Raw genomic sequence first — 20,581 nt, 5'->3', positions numbered from 1 at the left:
GAGGCAGCTGGGGCTCTGGAGGCCGGATGCCCCCGCTCCCACTCCCAGGAGGGGCTGCACAGCGGGGGCCCGGGAAGCCCATCAGGCTGTTTTGGGCATCCTGTCGAGGTGTCCACCGCACTGGGCGAGGCGTGTGCACCACAGCCAACCCTCCTGAGTAACTTCAGAGAGAAGCTCATAAAGCGTTTTAAGAGGTTGGCAAAGTACAACTTCAGAAGCGCATAAATCCTTCCATAAACGCCAGTTTTGCAAACCAAGTGTGTGTGGGAGAAGAGTGAGCAGGTAGCTCAAGCCTTGGGAAACCCTGTGGTGTGAGGCGGAAGCACTGAACTTACCTCTGGTCTTTGATTCTCAGGTTCTGCTCTTGGCGTGCTTAACTATCTGGGAGCGTTTCATTTGTTCTGGTCCTCCCTGTCCAACGAGTCTGCACTGACCACCTGGACCCGTTCCGGGACCCGCAGTGGTGGGAGTGGGCTGTCCAGGGTCCTGATTCTACCTTCCTAGGTTCAGAGACTTGGGGGCCACAAAGGGAACTGCCCCTCAAAGCAGCCCCATTTGAGGGCTCACACCCATGATCCTTTGCCCAGCACAGCCATGAACCATCATCAAAGACCGTCCTCCTAGCCTAACCAACACCTCTACAGCACCCGATGGTTTTCAAAACACTTTTGCTTCTGTTCTTTTTGATCCTCCTCGTATCTGTGTGAAGCAGGCAGGGCAGGATGGTGATCTCTACTGTCCCAGTGAGGACACTGAGGATGCCAGAGAGGGAGTGTTGTGCTCAGCATCACAGGCCAAGTATCAGCAGGGCCAGGATTTGAATCTAGGTCTCCAGTCCCTAAATTCTGGGTGCCTACACTTGACCTTGGTAGTGGGGCTTGCAGTGGGATAAGGGCATGGGATTTGGGGTCTGAGGGCCCTGTTACAGATCCAAGCTCTGTTCCTCATGGCCTGTTCACTTTGAGAAAGCTTTTTTTTTTTTTTAACCATTCTGAGCCTCAGTTTCCACATCGGTAAAATGGAGACAATATTGGCCACCTCCCAGGATTGTTGTGGGGTATAAACGAACTAACTACCAGCCTGGCACATAAGTAGGTGCCTCATGAATTTTAGTTCACTTTGCTCCCTTTCACCATCCCAGTGGTCTAGGCACAGGTGAGCAGCTCTGAGGGGTGTGGGTAGTGGCTGGGGGTGACAAATGGACAGACTGGCTTCCTCAGGGGAAGGCATGCAGCAACAGCAGGAACCAAATGTCACTTGTGAGGCCACTCCCGATTTATGGGATCTGGTGCAAAGACTTTGAAGAGGCAATAAAATTCATATTCTGCTAGGAAATGACAACAGCTGAGAGTCCTGACTTAGCAAACCAAATTCCACAATTTTGTTTTTACAAGTAAGGAGTTCCGGATGGGTAGCAAAAATCACGTTCCAATGAGATTAGCTTTCCAGAATAGGAATAAGCTTTCCCAAGAGTGACATGCCAACACCCCATGGAAAGTGTATATAAATGCCCCAGAGAGGCCTTGAGAATCCAGAACCCGAGCTCCTTGCTAAGCTGTGAGTTTCCTCTGCTAGCATCATGGCCACCCAGATCTGCTCCCCGATCTTCTCCTCTGGGTCTGTCAGGGGCCTCTGTGGCACAGCAGGTGGCATCACTCGGGTGTCCTCTGTCCGCTCTGTGGGCTCCTGCAGGATCCCCAGTCTTGCTGGTGCTGCGAGGTCGGCCTCCTCCGTCAGGCTGGGCCTCTCTGGCTTCGGGAGCTGCTTGCCGGCCTCCTGTCTGTCCACCGGGTGCTATCCCTCTAGCTTTGTTGGGAGTGGTGGTTGGTTCTGCGAGGGCACCTTCAATGGCAACGAGAAGGAGACCATGCAGTTCCTGAACGACCGCCTGGCCAACTACCTGGAGAAGGTGCGCCAGCTGGAACAGGAGAACGCGGAGCTGGAGAGCCGCATCCGGGAGTGGTACGAGTCTCAGATCCCGTATATCTGCCCAGACTACCAGTCCTACTTCAGGACCATCGAGGAGCTCCAGCAGAAGGTAGTGGATGACCTGGCCCCTCTCCAGCGGGGCAGCCCAACCTCTGGGAGGGGTCTGCCTTATCCCAAGAGATTATAGATGGGACTGCAGCTCTTAGGGAACTCTCCTGTTAGGGCAAGCTTTTCTCTCTAGGGTCTTGGTTTCCTGGGGGACCCAGACCTCTCTGCTGATCTCTCACTCGCTTGTAACATGTTGCCAGTCATTCCTCCCCTCTTCTCGCTGTCTCAGCTATAGGAAGGGCAGTAACATGTACCAAGCCCCTACCGGACACAGGCACTGTGCTGGATGATCTGTTGGCTTATTTATTCCTCATCTTGGAGAGATGGGTATTACTGGCCCATTTAACAGATGTGGAAGTTGAATTTTAGGGAGATTCAGCAACTTGCCCAAGATCACACAGCCTGCGAGTGTTGGAGGCAGAGCCTGAACCAGGTCGGCCTGGTTCTCTCCACTTACCTTGCTGTGTCCCATTGTGTCACTCAGGGGGCTACAGATGCCAGACTGATGGCCTCTGGCATCCTTGTGATGCCTCTCCTGGGGTCAATGCTCCCTCCATACCTGGACTCAGGGCTCAGGGCTCAGGGCTGGAAATGCTGAGGGTGCTGATGGTACTTAGAAGCATGGCTTCTGTGAGCTGGGCTATCCCCTCCCACCCACCTCCTCACTGCTAGGCCTTCCCTAGCTCATGGGACACTCCTTGTTCCCCAGATCCTGCTGACCAAGGCTGAGAACGCCAGGCTGGTCCTGCAAATTGACAATGCCAAGCTGGCTGCGGATGACTTCCGGACCAAGTGAGTGGGCCCAATCAGGGAAGGTTTTTGTACTGCTTCCTTGCCTCTGTCCCCTGCCTTTGGGAGCCGGTGAGATGGGAGTGAGGCCAGATGGAGCTGTAAGTGGGAAATGTGGCATTGGCCCTGGATTGCTTCGGGGTCAAGGGAAAGGACCACTACGCTGCTGACTCCAAATCAGCAATTGCAGCTGGACAGCAGGGCAGGGGGCCCTGCCTGGGCCTGGCTCCTTTGCTGCAGACTTGGCAGGGTTCTGTGTGTGCAGGTACGAGACGGAGCTGGGCTTGCGGCAGCTGGTGGAGGCCGACACCAACGGCCTGCGCAGGATCCTGGACGAGCTGACCCTGTGCAAGGCTGACCTGGAGATGCAGGTGGAGTCCCTGAAGGAGGAGCTGCTCTGCCTCAAGAAGAACCACGAGGAGGTGAGGCTGGTGCCAGGCGGCCTCCCAATGTTTCTCATCCAGTGAGGAGCCACTACTGACCCTTAGGCATGACAGCCATGATGGCCAACTCCACAGTGACCCCAGCTGGCATCTATTGACTGCTTACTGTGTGCCAGGAACTATACAAAGCTCTTTGCATTTCATTCTCATTTCATTTCATCCTCACAGTAATCCCAGGAGGTATATACTATTACAAGCTCCACTTTACAGATGAGAAAACTGAGGCACGGAAAGGTTAAGTCACTTGCCTAAGGTTCCAAGATCCCACACTCCTGCCCGTGACACTAAATCTCCATTTGGACTCTAGTGCCTGATAAACAACAATTCTATTTGCCAGGTGTTTGCATTGTCTTACTCTACTCTCCCAAATCCCTGAAGGAGGTAGGTGTAGGTCCATGAGGAGGCTGAGGCTCAGAGAGGTTAAGCATCCTGTTTAATTTCACACAGCTGGCAACTGAGGGAGGGGGGTTTGAACCAGGTCCGTTGCATCCCCAATCCAGTATCTTTTTCACAACCTTATGCCATCTCATCTCCTCTCTGCAGGAAGTCAATGTGCTCCGTGGCCAACTTGGGGATCGACTGAACGTGGAAGTGGATGCCGCCCCCTCGGTGGATCTCAACAAGATTCTGGATGATATGAGATGCCAATATGAGACCCTGGTGGAGAATAACCGTAGAGATGTGGAGACCTGGTTCAACACCCAGGTGGGGCTGGGGCAGCCCAGGACCACAAGCTCCTGAGGGGGGAGTTACCATTTACAGGAGCTTCGCTTCGTCTGACCACACTCTGGGCCCTTTCATACGTTTCAGACCGAGGAGCTGAACCAGCAGGTGGTGTCCAGCTCCGAGCAACTGCAGTCCTGCCAGGTGGAGATCATCGAGCTAAGACGCACAGTCAATGCCCTGGAGATCGAGCTGCAGGCGCAGCAGAGCTCGGTGAGTGGCCTCTGCCTGAGTGGCCGGCTGCAGCTCGTGGCAGGCCCCCTGATCCGCTCGTCTCAGCACGCAGGTTTTCATGGGGTGCAATCAAAGCGACAAGCAGATTCCCAGAGCTGTGGTCTCTGGGTGGTGGTGTCAGCTCTTCTTCTTTCCTATCACAGCGGAATTCCCTGGAATCCACCCTGGCGGAGACTGAGGCCCGCTACAGCACCCAGCTGGCCCAGATGCAGGGCCTGATCACCAACGTGGAGGCCCAGCTGGCAGAGATCCGCTGCGACCTGGAGCGGCAGAACCACGAGTACCAGGTCCTCCTGGACGTCAAGGCACGGCTGGAGTCGGAGATCGCCACCTACCGCCGCCTGCTGGAGAGCGAGGACTGCAAGTGAGTGGCCTGCGGGCCTGGAAAGCTGGGGGAAGGATCAACTGGACCCGACCCTCAGCGCTGCACTTGGGGAGTCAGTCCCTGCAGGGGTTATTGCACAGATGACGGGGGTCGATCCATAGCCTCTCGAGACATTCCTTGTAGCCCCTGGCTTGGCCCATTCACAGGGGACAAGCCAGCCCAGCACCCAGCACTCTTCCAGCCATTGTGTTTGGCTGGGACATTCTAATCTTCATCCCTGCAGCCCTATCCTCCTACCCTCGGGGATTTCAGAGGCACTGTCTGAGGCCACTTGTTGTCACCCACCTGTCTCACTTGATCCCCTAAATCTGTTTAACTTGAATGTCAGTCCAGTGCCTCGATGCCAAACGCACCTGACATGATTTCTTTTCCTCAGGCTGCCTGCCCATCCCTGTGCCACGGAGTGCAAGCCTGCCATCAGAGTTCCTTATGTCTCCACGGTGCCCTGTGCCCAGGCTTCCCAGGTCAGCGCCCAGATCCGCACCATCACCGAGGAGATCAGAGACGGGAAAATCATTTCTTCCAGGGAACACCTGCAGCCCTGCCCACTGTAACCAGCCCGCCCGACCCACCAGGGCAGGCCCTGGCCCACAGGAAGGAGGACACCCCTGTGGCTCCTGGCTCTCAACCACCCTCACCTTCCCTAAAGGGGCTCCCCGCTCAGCAGGTTTTTCTACCAAAATCCTTCTTATGTTGTGTTTCTGGACTTAACCGCTTTTACGCCATGTAAAACTAGGTTTCCCTGGAAATATCCCCAATAAAGTGTGTTCTCTTGGCATAGCAAACTTGACTCTGTCTGTTCTCACGCGGCTAGTTGGTGGGGGTGCTTGATCATGGGTTGCAGTAAGATTGTGGGTTTTGGTTTCAGTTCCGTCTTTTCTTGCTCTGAGTGGGAAGAATGACAGGGTGATTCAAAATATTTAATAACGGGGATACCCCAGGCCTTGGTTCATAAGAAGTCACTGACCCAACCCGGATGGGTGCTGGCCGTAACCCATAGGCTGGGCCCGCCTGTGGGTACCCACCTGGGGGCAGCCCCAGAGAGACAAGTTCTCCCAGGCCAGTCCTCGGTAGCCCTGCCCGGATCCGGTGGTTCTCTCTCTCTTCCCTTCAGCTTCTCTTCCCTTGTCCAGCTCCCGTCACCCTGCTGGCCCACCCTCAGGAGAGGGGGTTCCAGGACCAACCAGGGAGAGGCAAACCCCAGGGGGCCAGCCTGGGCCCACCACCCCAGGGAGGGGAGTCGGGGTGAGCAGAGAGATGAAGGCAGGAGGGCCAGGTGAATCCACGTCTCCAACACTGGAATCAGAGCTGAAGTGAAGGGCAGCAGGGACAGTGAAATGTGTATGTGGGGGTCAGACACAGCAGGGGACGGGGACCTTGCTGTGGGGCAGAGTTCATAGTGCCCTGGATTCTACCGTTAAGCCTAACTGTGCCAGGCCTTGGACATCCCTCTGATCAGAGAAGCCCCTGTGAGAAGTCTAAGGGCTCCACATCTCCTTTGTCCCTCTGCCTCATGCTTCAGTTGAGAACACAGGCCCAGAGAGGGCAGCGAATTGCCCCAGGCTACACAGTGGTTAGTGGCAGAGACAGGCCATTGCTCAGCTATTCTCAACCTAACTCTGGTGCTCTTCCCAGCACACAGTTTCTCACACATCTGTCTCTCAACATGAATCTTTAACCACTTGCTGGACAAGCCAGAGGTGCAGCAAACGCATCTCAGACCTTAGGGGAGGACGTGCACAGGCAGAACGGGAGCATCGCGGGCTGAGCCTGGCTCTGTGCTTGGTGGTGGGCACCCGGTCATGTCACATGACCTCTCTGGTCTCAGCTGGTTCCTCTGTGAAATGGGGCTGCCGGGAGGCTCCAAGGGGACAATGTGTGTACAGCACCCAGGAAGTGGTAGCTGCGCGCATTGGTGTTAAGTGAAGAGTGCCTGGGCTGACAGTGGGGAACGGGGGACCCCAGCAGGTGGGCCCAAACTCTTTGCTTCCTTACATGGCAGGGTGCTGTGGGGCCTGTGCTGTCCGCCAGTAGCACTCTTGGAGCTGGACAGTGAAGCTGAGGGCCTCGACCTCAGAGGATCTACTGGCTTTGGGGCCAGAGGCCGGGCAGGAGGGCCAGTCCACATGGTCTCACTCCTGCCCTGCCCTGCCCCTCTCTGTGCTCCGCACTCTGCTCTGGGCCTGGGGTCTGCAATTCCTGGCTCTGGCCAGAGGCTCAGGAGATGAGACGTGGGCGGCCAGGTGTGCACAGTGCGCATCACATCCCCATTCGCTGGTGCATGGAACAGCCAGGGATCGGGGAGTGGACTGAGCCTTCCGCTCTGGCCACAGCTCGAGCTGCCTTGCTACTGCGTCAGAGCAGGCAAACAGACCACACAGCGTTGAAACCTGACGAATAATCATGCTATCAACTCCTCATACCGTACAGTGTGTTACCTTTTTATGAGCACTCTACAGTTTACAGAGTGCCTTCACAGCCTCATCTCACGCACCCAGACAGCCCAGCATGGCTGCAGGCGCTTTATTGATGTAGCTTTGTCTAGCTTTTTATTAAACTGTTTGGAGCATCTGCATTGGTTAGGGAACCCCTCCCACTCTCAGCCTCACATACACCCTTAACTGAGTTCCAATTTCAATCACTAACCAATGTGCACACAACACAACACTGTTGTGGACTGGGCATTGGCACAGCAAGCGGCAGACTTAGGACAGCTTCTCAGATCTTTTGACTCCTATGTCATTGCTCTTTCCTTGAAATCAAGAGAGAAATGATATAAAATATTACATTTTATCATATTTCCCCAGAGTGAATGTAATACTTTATTTCAAGGTGGTCTGATCTTGTTTGCACTTTCCAGATAGATATAATGTCTGGCTGTCTTCCTCATTCACACATACTCAGATCAATTGATCAATCAACAGATGTATACTGACCACCGTACGCATGGGAAACCCAGTGCCGATGGAGGGGCTCATCCAGGGAGAAGCGGGGATGGGGCAGCAGCTGGGCCAAATAGTGGAAGACAGGCACAGTCCCCAAGGAGCTGACGGTCAAGCGGTGTACACAACCCCTCGCACTACGACAGGGCACCAAGGATACAGGCGGGGTGTGGGGCAGGCTTTCAGGTTCTCAGGGGGGAGAGAGACTACAGAGAGCTGGGGCGACCAGAGGAGGCTTTAGGGGAGATTTGAATTGATGGAAACCTTGAAGGATGGGCAGGAGGAGGAGGAAGGAGGGAAAAGGGTATTTGAGAACAGTCGAGTGTGTCCATGGCATGTTCTGGGGACAGCATAGACCCCTTTTGAATAGAGTGCAAAGGTCTTGTAGGATTATTATTATTACTATGTATTATGATGTATTGGGATACTTGCTAAACCATGTTAGTTCTTGCTGATAAGGGGTTCTAAGTAACTATTTTGTTCTATTACAAGGAATGCTAAGAAAGAATGGAGGGCCAGCCCTGATGGCCTAGTCGTTCAAGTTTGTCACGCTCCACTTTGGCAGCCTGGGTTCGGTTCCCAGGTGTGGAACCACATCACTCATCTGTCCGTGGCCATGCTGTGGTGGCAGCTCACATAAAAAAAAAAAAAGAGGAAGATTGGCAACAGATGTTAGTTCAGGGCGAATCTTCCTCAGCAGAAAAAAAAAAAAAAAAAAAGAATGCCAAGAAAGAATAGAAATAGCCAGAACAATTTACACGCTACTTCATAGCTTTAAAAATATTACTTATATGTTTTATAAAATTATCCAAAAACAAACTTATCAGAACTCTTAGCTACATGTTTAGCACTGGTTGGCTTATGGGTCCTATCCCCCTCTAGGCAGAATGGCTTCTGGCCCAGAGAACACTTGGTCCTCTGCCTCAGGGGCTGGTCAGTCTGGGCGGGAACCGCTCACCTGCAGAGATGCCTAGTCTCTCGCCAGCGCTGAGCCTTGGCTTGCTCATCTCTGAGAGCAGGGACGGTAAGATGGACTTTGGAAGCATCATCCCCTCCCTGCTCCCTACTCACTTTTTCTCTCCTTCCTTCCTCTGGCCCTCCCTTCTATGCTCCCTTCCTCTCAAAATCCTTTCTTTGCCTCCCTACTTAGCACAATTCACCACGGGTAAAGCATTCATTCATTCTGAAGCCCAGCACTGTGCTGGGTTCAGAGGTTTCAACAGAAGCACGAGGTCAGTCCTTGCCCCCAAGGACTTAGAGTCTCCCTGGGAAGATAGGGCTGAAACACAGCACACTTTGAGGACAATTCCAGTGAAGGGAGAGCCAATGGATCCCCCACCAGTCACTGCCATGGATGTTCAGAGCTAAGACGGCACCACAAGGCTGGAGCAGGGGGCAGGCTCTGGGGAGAAGGCTAGGCTGGGGCTGGGCCCCCAGTGGCAGTGGGAAGGGCCTCAGGTCTGCAGCGGGAAAGCCTGGGCTTTAGTCTCCCTGGGACGACCACGTGGATGTTGGGTTAAGCATTCACCACCCTGGGAGTTAGCACCCTTCTTTCCACGGCTATGTTGCAGGGCATGTGAGGGGCTTACAGGAGAGAGTGTACCTTGAACGGCTGTACAGATGTTAGTTCTGCTGGCTCTGCCACTCACTAGCTGTGTGACCTCGGGCAGACTCCTGAAACATTCCAAGCCTCAGTTTACTCATCTATTAGATGGGGATATTAGTGATGCCGATTTCATGAGGTTGTTGTGAGGAGTGAATGAGAGAACACATGGAGAGAGCTCAGCTGCTGTGCTGAGCCTGGCAGGTACTAAGCGCTCAATGAATGATGGCTGGTACCATTAGCCTCCTTATCAACAGGGCTGGGTTGGGGAGAGAAACCCTGTCTGGGCAGCACAAGTGTGGAGCCCCGCTTGGGAACCCATGTGACCCCCAGGGGTATAAACAGCACGAGGTTTCCCAGGCCTCCACTGCTGTGGCTCCTCTGGGCCCTGTGGCTCCTGGGAGGCCCTTGTTGAGCTCAGAGCACGTCTCGAGGAGGCTGCAGCTTAGCAGGGCTTGGATGGAGCCCAGTACTCACATGGGTGGGAAACACAAACACCCACAGAAGTGCAGCCAGGCTCTTAGCTCAGCTACGTCTTTGCACTGGGGCGTGGATTTCCAGGGAGGGGAGGCTGAGGCAGCCAATGGGGCCCTAGATTGTGCTGGGCGGGTGCCGGTCACACCAGGTCCTTGGGTGTGAGAAGGGCACAATGACTCATGGGAGCTCTATATCTGAGGGCCCCAAACACATGCACCTGGCCAGAGGTTTGGTGGCCTATGTGCTCAGAGCCCATCCACACTCCCTAGTGACAGCTGCTTAGCATCGCCAATCTAAGTACAAGACTCCAGCTGCGTGGTGACTGGCAATCAGCAGCTGCCATTACTGAGCACTTACCATGAGCAGGTGCTGTTCTAGATGTTCCAAACTCATGTAATCCTCACAGCAGCCCTGGGAAGTAGGTACATTATCCTCTTCCCAGTTTACAGGGGAGGAAAAGATGGACAGAAGTTAAGTCACACCGTTGGTGTGCGGCCGGGCTGGAATGTGAACCCACAGAGTTCACACGTCACCGTGATGCTGTGCTGCTTCTCCTGGGACACCAGTGGCTGTTGGAATCCACCCAATTCTGTCCTTTCCGTTCTCTGTAGAGCCCGACTCTGTCCAGCAGCCCAGGATGGGATTCTGGGGCAGAGGTGGAGGTGGGTGGTGGGCCACCCAGTCTGGGCCAGGCCAGACTTGGGGTAGCATCTTGGCTCTGCCAGTCACTAGCTGGTGGTACTTCAGCAAGCTCCTATAGTCCCTGAGTCTTGGTTTCCTCAACTTCAAGATGGGGATAATGAGCTCGGGCTCACAGAGCAACAGGAGGATTAACATGGTGCTCAGCTCACTGTCGTTCTCCTGATGGGAAGATAATGCATGTCCCTAGAAGAATAAACAGGACGCAGGACCGCAGGGCAGACCAGAAGGTAAGTCCCATAGGGCTCCACCTGACGAGGCCCCTCCCCAGCTCCACCTGCCTGCTCACTCAGCTCCCAACCCCTCTTCCAGGTCTCACTTGCTTGGCAGATAGGATTTGCTGGAAAAATAACCCACCCTTGGGCCGGCCCTGTGGCTTAGCAGTTAAGTGCGTGCGCTCTGCTGCTGGTGGCCCGGGTTCGGATCCTGGGCGCGCACCGACACACCGTTTCTCTGGCAATGCTGAGGCCACGTCCCACATACAGCAACTAGAAGAATGTGCAGCTATGACATACAACTATCTACTGGGGCTTTGGGGGGGAAAAAAAATAACCCACCCTTGTCAAGCTTTCTGGGTGTCAGTCTACACAACCTCTATAGCAGAGAGAAGCTCTGAAGGCTAGGCTCTATGTGCCTCCTGAGGAGGCCTGTGAGTCAAGGCCACTCCCCCTGTCCCTAGGTAACCAGAAGGAAAAGCTTCCCCATTTTTCAACCAGAGCCTGGGAAGACATACCTCCCTACACATGGGAGGTGTCACCAGGGGCAGGTGCGCAGTTAGCCGACTTCCAGTTGTTTTGGCTGGAGCTGAGGCTACACAAACAGAATAGATTTCCTGGGGAGGGAGGCAGTGGGGTTGTGTCCATCAAGGCTCGGGGCTGTATCTGGGGTGACCAAGTGTTCTGTTTTGCCCGGGACTGAGGAGTTCCCTGGGATACGGGGCTTTATCACTAAAACTAGACCAATCCTGGTAAGACCGGATAGTTGATCCCTATAGTCATATTTCCTGGGCCATTCTAGAGCCTTCTATGTCTCTTTGGGTGCAAGGCTCCTGCCTTCTTGCAACAACCAGGCTTGGTCTTCCATGGCCCAGGAGCCAACCCAGAGGCCTCCTCTACTCCCTTGGGCCCACAAAAGGAGACAATGCTGGAGAGAGTCAAGACAGGGGCTGGACTCCCACACCTCTTAAGGAGGAGTCTGAGGTCTGGGCTCTGATGACAGGGCCCTTTGAAGAATAGACGGAGACTTGGTCTTCTCGCTGATGTGGGGCGGTGGAGATGAGTCTCGACGTAGCCACTAGTCCAAAAGGGTTCCTTTTTTATGAGGCTGGGAAATGTTCACAGGGAGCTAAATAACAGGTTAATGAGGGGTTCTGATAGAAAGTGGTACTAACTTTAACAAGGAGAAAACACTTTGAAAAGGCCAACGCCCACTGGGGCAGAAATATAAACCCGGATGAGGAGCTGCTTCTCTGCAGCGGGGGTATCTGGCTTTGGCGATCCATCACTTGGGTCCAGGCTGCTGAGGTCATGGCTTCCAAATGCCTCAAGGCCAGCTTCTCTTCGGCGTCTCTCAAGGGCCCGGGAGGGACTTGGGGGGCCTCTGCTCGCGTGTCCACCATGTACTCCAGCAGCTCTTGCAAGCTCCCAAGCCTCTCCCGGGGGCCCCACAGCTTCTCTGCATGCTCAGCTGGACTGGGCAGGAGCAGCTGCAGGGCCGCCAGCTGCCTCCCTGCTCTCTGCCTGCCCTCCGGAGGCTTTGCCACCAGCTACAGCACGGGCGGGGGCTGGTTTGGGGAGGGCATCCTCACCGGCAACGAGAAGGAGACCATGCAGTCCCTGAACGACCGCCTGGCCAGCTACCTGGAGAAAGTGCGCCAGCTGGAGCGGGAGAACGCGGAGCTGGAGAGCCGCATCCGCGAGTGGTGTGAGCAGCAGGTGCCCTTCCTATGCCCCGACTACCAGTCCTACTTCCGGACCATTGAGGAGCTCCAGAAGAAGGTAAGAGGCTCAGAGTGGCTTTGGCTGCCCACCAGCACTGGACTGAAAGCCAGAACATCTGTGGTGGCAGCCCTGCTCCCGTGGGGCACTTTAGAGGTCACAAAGCATGGTCACATCTGTGGCCTCATTTACTCCTCCTGATAATCTTCTGAGGGAGGTATCATTAGCCCATTTACAGATGAGAACACTGAGGCTCAGGCTGGTTAAGTGACTTATTCAAGGTGATCCAGCTGGCAGTTAGTGGAACCAGAGCTTGAACACAGGCCCTATGAACTGACTGGTTATGTGGTCTCTGGGACCACAGCCCACCTCTCTGAGTTTTAATTGTTTCATTTTTTTTAAAGTGAGAGGATTGGATTTGATGTGTCTGGTGCAGATCAGTTTCCTATAACTAACCAGGGAAGGAAAGTCCTGTCAGAAGTTTCCTTCTTGCCCAGCCCACAGCCCCTGAAAGTCCCAGCTGGCTCCTGAGAGGGACCATGTATGCCCAGAGAAGCACAGAGTACGCTGTTGGTAATGACCCGCCAGTAGCATGGGAGATAGGCGGACAGGAGGAAGCCACCATGTTAGGTCTTTCCTGCAGCATTTCCACGTGTCTCTCTCTCTACCCCAGGTCACAGGTAGCAGATGCACTGCACTGGAAGGAAGGGAATTTAGAGGTTTCCTAGTCTGACCCGTGCAGCATGCCCTAAGCCTTCGTGGAGCCTCAGCTGCCAAGAGCCCAGGGCTGGGTGATTCCCTCCCTCCAGATGCAGCCCACATCAGCTTTGGAAGCTTAGGCAGCAGAATGTCCTTGCTTTCACTGAAGTCACTTCTTTATTTCCCCAGACCCTGTGCACCAAGGCAGAGAACGCCAGGCTGGTGGTGCAGATCGACAACGCCAAGCTGGCTGCCGATGATTTCAGGACCAAGTGAGTTGTCCTGCTCGCCCCTTTGTTGGAGGCTGGTAGAACTGGACGTTGGCAATGCCTTGGTGAAACCAAGGGTTTTGGTTGCACTAAGTCACTGAGGCATTAAGGCAGGACACACAGCACCAGGCCAGTTTGGGGTGGGATCTGACTTGGTATAAAGGAAGCGCAGCTTCAGGTGCTCTGTTATGTGCCTGCCAGGTATGAGACGGAGGTGTCCATGAGGCAGCTGGTGGAGTCAGACATGAATGGCCTGCGTAGGATTCTGGATGATCTGACCCTGTGCAAGGCCGATCTGGAGGCCCAGGTGGAGTCCCTGAAGGAGGAGCTGCTCTGCCTCAAGAAGAACCACGAGGAGGTGAGCATGGGGGAGCAGGTGAGCTTGTGGGGAGGAGGATGAAAGAGGCAGCAAGCTGGGAAAGTTAGTGCTGACCCTGGTCTGTGCCACAGGAAGTGAACTCACTGCGCTGCCAGCTTGGTGACCGGCTCAATGTTGAGGTGGACGCTGCTCCGCCTGTTGACCTGAACCGCGTTCTGGATGAGATGAGGTGCCAGTACGAGACCCTGGTGGAGAATAACCGCCGGGATGCTGAAGATTGGTTCAACACTCAGGTAGGTACCTGGAAACAGTCAGCGCAACAGAGACACAGGGTGGGTCACACAGAGTGACCCTGGGGCTCTGAATCAAGAAACCTGAGTTTGAGCCCAGCTCTGTTTCAGCCTCACTATGCACCTTGGGCAGGTTGTCGTCCTCTAAGCAACAATGTCCTCAAGTGTGAAATGAATGGTTTGGACGGGGTAATCTGGAAGGTCCTTCTTGGCTTGTGATTCTAAGTGGCCTCTGTAGACCTCTGAAGCTGAGTCCCAACGTTCTTGACCAGAGCCTGTGTGTGTGTTTCAGACAGAGGAGCTGAACCAGCAGGTGGTGTCCAGCTCCGAGCAGCTGCAGTCCTGCCAGGCGGAGGTCATCGAGCTGAGACGCACGGTCAACGCCCTGGAGATCGAGCTGCAGGCCCAGCAGAGCACGGTGAGCCCGAGGCTTGAGCGGGGCTGCTGGGGGGCTAAGCCTAGCAGCACAGGAGCCCCTGGCCTCCATGCTCTGACCATACAGGCAGGCTCCAGGGGTTCCAGTTCTTGAGCATCAAGGATTTTCTGTGTAGAGAAGAGGAAAGGGGGGCCCAGCCCCCATTCAGAAATCTCCCAGTGGTGAAAGACAGAAGACCTGTAGCAACTGACATGTCCCAGCAGCAGCTCCTGTATTTGTGTAAGCAGACACATTCCGAGTAATTATCAGTTACTCAGAGATATCATTAATGGGGGAGACACTCTCTAGTTCCAGTTGGCTACAGGGGCCAACTGGCTCATCTCAGATGCGATGTCTGATTGTGGTTCACCCTGGCTCAAAGTGATTCTCTGAGCTTCCGTTCTTGGATTCTGAGGCCCCACTGAGACCCAAATGGATTAAGTGCACCTTCCTTGCTCCTTCTCTAACCTTTACCCTTCTTCCTCCCTATACAATCCTTGCCCTCAGAGAGATGCTTTGGAATCCACCCTGGCAGAGACAGAGGCCCGCTACAGCTCCCAGCTGGCCCAGATGCAGGGCCTGATCACCAACGTGGAGTCCCAGCTGGCGGAGATCAGGAGTGACCTGGAGCGGCAGAACCAGGAGTACCAGGTGCTGCTGGACGTCCGGGCCCGGCTGGAGAGTGAGATCAATACGTACCGGGGCCTGCTGGAGAGCGAGGACTGCAAGTGAGTACCACTGCACGCTCTCTGGTCTTCTGAATGCAGTCTACAAAGCTCTGGCGAGACAGCAGGTGCCTGGGAAGAACCCAGCATTTGGAGTCAGGAGCCCTCGATTTTAGTTCTGCTCTTGTTACAAATTCATCACGTGACCCTGACAAGTCTTTTTTCTCTCTGGGCCTCCCTTTTCCCATTGGTAAAACTAGGGGGCAAGACTAGGGGATTTTTAAGGTGCTCTGAGTTATTGAAAATAGCAACTGGAAAATCATAGTAATCTGACCTTTTTCTTTGTCCTAGGCTTCCCTGTAACCCGTGTGCCCCTGATCACTCACCCTCCAAGTCAGGCCTCCCCTGTCTTCCTGCGGCCTCCTGCGGTCCTGGCTCAGCCTGCACAACCTGCAGCCCCCACCCCATTTGTGTCCCCTGCCTGGGGGGCCGGTTCTGAGAGTGGCTGGCCCAGAAAGCCAAGGCCACTGTCTCCAGGGCTTGGCCTTGGCCTCTATTCAGCCCTAACCCTAAAGCCCAGTCCCCTCTCTTCGTGTAGAGCCCAGGGCCTGGCCCTGATAGGGCTCATTGCAAATACATGCCTTAATGTTTCTCAAAGCCTGTCGTAGGCTGGCCACCCCTGGAGGCCTCAACTCTTGATCATTTCAATGGGTGCCAGGGTCTCTGTTCTCAGGCTGCCTCCTGGGTCAGGTTTTCCTTCTGGGTGCCATTTCAGTGGGTTCTGAAATGCAATAGAGGGCTTCTGTTGGCAGAACAATAAAGCTCATTTACTCTCGAAGCCTGACTAGCACGTTCTGGTATTGCTGATTTGTGTCTCTGCTGGGTGAAGAGGGCAAATGCATGGGGGACGTTTGACCATGTATGACCCTGGGGATGACAGGGTCCCTATGCCCCTGTTTGGGATGTGCAGAGGCCTATTGTGAGGCTTTTTGCTCAGCTTTTCTGATGAAGACCCTTCTCCAAGTTTCCAACGTGGCGATAGGTGTACCAGACCTTTCCTACTACCCCTCTTAGGGTCCATGGTCATGGGGTCCCAGAGGAGCATGGATAAAGCTGAGACCAGTACAACTGGAAGCATTTTAGGCCGCTTTTAGCCTCATGCCTGTGGTCCTCGTAAGAGCAGCAACATGGATCCCACACCCAGGGAAGCTTCAGGAGTGTGTTTGCGTCAACCTCCCTCTTGACTGCAGCCCTTTCACACAGCCGTTTCGGTTCAGCAAACCCCCTTAAAACCCACATGCCATCAAAAGCAGATGAAATAGCGAGCCTGCCATTGTGACTTCCACCCACGATTCAGAGATTCTTGTCCTTGAGACTCATCATGTTCCTGTGCACCCTTGGCATCTGATGAGGCACACAGCGCCTTTGGATACCAAAGCATTTCTGTACATAAGTGGGAGCTCCCAGCCTCTTGGCCCAAAGGTTCTCATTTGTGTCCAGAATGTCCTCCCGCAACAGACCAAGCCAAGACCAAGCTCCATCTATTTCAGTGGTAAGTGGAGAAGGATGAAGGCAAAACTTTCTGAGATAGAAAGAAAGGCGGGTTGTCCCCAGATGTCCATGTGTGCTTTTTAAGATGCCGAGAGCACCACTAAGGAACTTCAGTGATACTGAGCGAGTTGTAACGGCACCCAAGGTGGAGAACAGATTGGTGAAAGATGCTGACCAAGGCGGGCCTGAGACCTCCATCCCTCAAGGCTGCCGTATAGTTCAGCCTGATTCGACTGTAGAATCCTCCCTTTCTAACACCCTGTAAAGGAGGGTCTGGGCTTTGGTTTCTCCCAGCCCCCTCGCTCCTGGCTCCTGGCACCGCCTCAGCTTCAGTCTTCTTGGAACACCGTGGCTGGTTTTGCTGAGGCTCAGCCCCTGAGGAGGATGGCCATCTCAGGATCCTTCAGTTCATTCAACAAACCCTTACTGAGTGCTTCCCTGGGCCAGGCAGTGTGTTAGGTGCCCGGGGTAGGATTGACCCTCATTGGAGGGAGGCCTTGGGGTGGGACAGGAAGGATGCCCACTCACTGCCTCTTCTCCTTCCTACCTCAGTGGTGGGAGGAGGCCAGCTAAAGGGCTCCATGGCATTAGTGTTATGAACATGGGCTCCCAACAGGAGTCAGATGGACCTGGGTTCAAATCCCAGCCCCACCACTTCCTGGCTGTGGGAGCTTTAGCAGGTGGCAGTCCCTTCCTGAGTATCAGTTTCCTCATCAGGAAAATAGAGAACCTGACACTGACTGTGCTGTAGTACCTAATGCTTTGCTGAGCATATGCTGGGCATTTGAAAACTGAGTCACATTGTTGACTCTATTCTAGCTGGATGCCTGGATTGCTCTGAGGGTGGGCATCCACCTTTTCCCTGCCCAGGTTTTCAGTTCTGAGGTTTCCTTCCAAGCAGCAATGCCCAGGGTAAACCAGGCCAGCCAAAGTGGATATGCAGTTATATGATTTATTATCTAATTCTGACTTAGAGCAAACTCAGCGGGGGAAGCCACAGTCAGCAAGCATTACACGGATGCTCTCTTGAGCACATGGGCTCCAGTGAATTCTGTTTTACACAAGCCACACTCTTCTTCTTTACAGTATTCTTTGTGGTACAAGCGCCTTCCAAACCCATCCTAACTCCCTCTAAGATGGGGCTAACCAGATCCTGTGTAGACCCACCTCTAATTATTGACTTCATTTGCTTGTGCTTTTAAATTATAATACTGTTTACATTTGGCCTGAGGTTTTCAACCTTGGCTGCGCATTGGAATGAACTGGAGAACTTTAAAAAATATGGATACCTGGTCTGACCCTCAGAAGTTCTGACTTAGTTCGTCTGGGATATGGCCTGGTATTGGGGTTTTTAAAAGCTTTCTGAGAATTCCCCTGTGCAGCCAGGGTTGAGAGCTGCTTTATTAGGTAGGCGGCCTTTTGGCAAGGCAGCTGGGAGAACAGGGGGCTCAGGGCAGCACTGACCTAGACCTTAGTACTATCTGAACCCTATATTGTACTTTTGACTCTTCCTTAGTTCTGGCTATTTTCTCTCCTTTAATTTCAAACAAATGAACTGAATTTTTAATTTCAGTTACCATACTTTTAATTCCAAAGAGTTATTTTTTGTTCTCTGTTCTTCTTTTATAACATCCAGTTCTTGTTACAAGGACGTAACTGCTATACTTATCTCTGAGGTTATTAAAAAATATCTATCTTAATAGAGTGTTTCAGATTCTGCATTGTTTTGTTTTCCCCAATTTCTTCTTCATTGTTTTGTTTTGTCTCTATTTTTAATGTTGGAAACTTCTCTCAAATGTCTGGGATCCTTCTGTTTGTATGTAATGACGAGACAATAAAAAGCTGATGGAACATGCTATGTACACGGGTAGGTTGGCAAACTGGCTTTTTGGTTGGTAGAACCACCTAAATTCAGTTTCTGTAAGTCTCTTCTCTGGGGTCATTCTGTTTTTTCAAAGAATGGAGGGAAGGAGATGGTCTTGGGCCAGGCCCAGACAAGCTTCCTATCTGCCCTTATTTAAGTAGATCCTTCATCCTGGACCTACTTAGCCCCTCTCAGCAGTATTCCTTCCTGCTTTCTTCCCCTTGCTTGGCTTTCTCTCCATCACTTTCCCTTCTCCTCTCCTTTTTCTAGCAAATGTGTTTGCTCAATAGTTCGCTTTGGCCTCCGAGGGGCTGGGGTCCAGTGAGAGCCTTTGGATCCAGACAGACGTAGTTTGGACACTGACTGTGCATCCTCCTGCCCTGAGGCTGCCTTTCTCCGCCCCTACTTCTTCACCTGTGAAACATCCCCCAGGTCTGGCATACTGGCTAGACCCCTGGTCTACTGTGGCTTTGAACAGTCTGCTCTCCTTGATCGCACCACTCTGATGAGAAACTCAGTTCTTCCTTCATCATGTAGAACACTGCTCATGCCAAGCACTTGAATTGGTGGACTTTGCTGAAGATCTCTTAGGGACCACGGGATGGGACTGCATCACACAGGTCACAGCCTCTCACCACCTTCCTGGTCCCTCTCCTCCTGGCTCCTGCCTCCCTCTCCTCTCACCCCTTCCTGCCATGATTGTCCTGGGAACTTCAAAGTCTTCTCTTTCTCCCTCTGACGTCTTGCCAGCCAACATTAAGGCACTTGGGGTCCCACCTTTTACCCCAACAATTTCTCAGTGTATTTTTTTAAGTAAAGACAATTTTTTCTACAAGAGGAATTCTGGTGACAGGTGTTAAGATATATATGCTCCTATACCTCAGCAGTTCTCAAAACCACCTGGAGGACTTGTTAAACACAGGTGGCTGGGCCCCACCCGCGGTTTCTGATTCAGTTGGTCTGGGGGGGACCTGAGAAACTGCATTTCTAACATGTTCCTGAGTGATGTTGATGCTGCTGGTCTGGAGACCACACTTTGAGAACCACTGCTACACCTGATTATAATAATAATTATCTTATAATTTATTTTGGGGAGGATTAAATGGACAAATTAATACCAAGCCCCCAGCACAGTGCTGGTGCTTATATACATCAACTAAGCACTGGTTATGATTTTGAAGGGTGGTCCTATGAGTCTCAGTCCGTGTAGTTGGGATTGCCATCACATTTCCTTCCATCTGATGCCATGGTCTTCTTTAAACAGTTAATCCAGACAAAGGAATTGAAATTTATGATTGTTGCAGGAAATCAAACTGAGAGATGATTTAATCTAACCCTTTCAATTTGCATGAGGAAACGAGGCCCAGAGAGGTAAAATGACTTTCCCAAGGTCACATAGCAAGTTAGAAGGTAGCATCTGTATTTTGACTTTTCTTAAGCAACAAATTTCGGGGAATAGGGCTGGGTGGCATTTTCCCTTCCCTGCCCCTTCACCAACACTTCTAGACATATATGAAAAACAAGACAAGTACTTATACTCCACTACTGTACTGAGAAGATTAATGAATAAAAAGTGGCTAGGTAACACACACATCTTAAGCAGGAAGCGCGTGAACCTGCAAGTACCACGGGCAGGACTGAGGACCACTGGTCTTGCCTGTTGGTTTCTGAAGGAACGCCCAAGGCTTCTATAACTGGGGACACCTGCTTCCCAGACTCCTGGCTTCGCTCATCCCAGGGCTGCAGAGTATCGCTTCTCAAGGGAGCTGAGTCACCCTGCTCCCGGTCTCCAAGGTCCCAGGCGAGCCCTCCCTTCCCGCCACTGCAGAAAGTAAAAGTAGAGCCTGTTCCAGCCTGTCCAACCTCAGTATGCTCAACAAACAGGAACCGAGCTCTCGGCAACTCTGTAGGTGGAGCAGTGAGGGATGAAGGGGAGGATTCAGAGAAGGTCAAGATAGAGCATCTGCCTCACGGAGATGTTCATGACATTGATCTCCCTTTCCAAGAGAGGGGTCTTCTCATCTCTCTTTCTCAATAGTGCCAAGCTGAAAGGATGTCCCTGATTCTTAGGCTTCCTGTCTGTGTCTTGAGTTCATTCTCTCTTCTCTGATATTATTTTCTTCCCCTTGATAGGAAGATGATGCATCCTAGAGAAGCCTCAGAGGTTCTTTCTTCTTTATCCCTTGATTTGTACCACTGCCAGTATCAGCGTAGCTTCCATCACCCACACATTTCCTTGT

General features: G+C 53.0%; 2 protein-coding genes across 2 annotated transcripts; both read left to right on the top strand.

Moving 5' to 3' along the window:
- Nucleotides 1-1,579: 1,579 nt before the first annotated feature.
- On the top strand, nt 1,580-5,169 carry KRT36 (keratin 36). Its single transcript, XM_058560958.1, has 7 exons — nt 1,580-2,038; nt 2,747-2,829; nt 3,092-3,248; nt 3,813-3,974; nt 4,080-4,205; nt 4,370-4,590; nt 4,988-5,169. Exons 1-7 carry the CDS (start codon nt 1,580-1,582, stop codon nt 5,163-5,165), a joined length of 1,386 nt encoding a protein of 461 aa, XP_058416941.1. The 3' UTR covers nt 5,166-5,169.
- A 6,689-nt stretch (nt 5,170-11,858) lies between these two features.
- On the top strand, nt 11,859-15,425 carry KRT35 (keratin 35). Its single transcript, XM_058560959.1, has 7 exons — nt 11,859-12,329; nt 13,158-13,240; nt 13,439-13,595; nt 13,688-13,849; nt 14,139-14,264; nt 14,769-14,989; nt 15,278-15,425. The coding sequence occupies exons 1-7, from the start codon at nt 11,859-11,861 to the stop codon at nt 15,423-15,425; spliced, it is 1,368 nt and encodes a 455-aa protein (XP_058416942.1).
- Nucleotides 15,426-20,581: the final 5,156 nt, after the last annotated feature.

Source organism: Diceros bicornis, chromosome 18 (assembly GCF_020826845.1).
Source record: "Diceros bicornis minor isolate mBicDic1 chromosome 18, mDicBic1.mat.cur, whole genome shotgun sequence".
Lineage (NCBI taxonomy): Eukaryota > Metazoa > Chordata > Mammalia > Perissodactyla > Rhinocerotidae > Diceros > Diceros bicornis.
The sequence above is the reverse complement of the archived record's forward strand: the minus strand, read 5'-3'. Positions and strand labels throughout refer to the sequence as shown.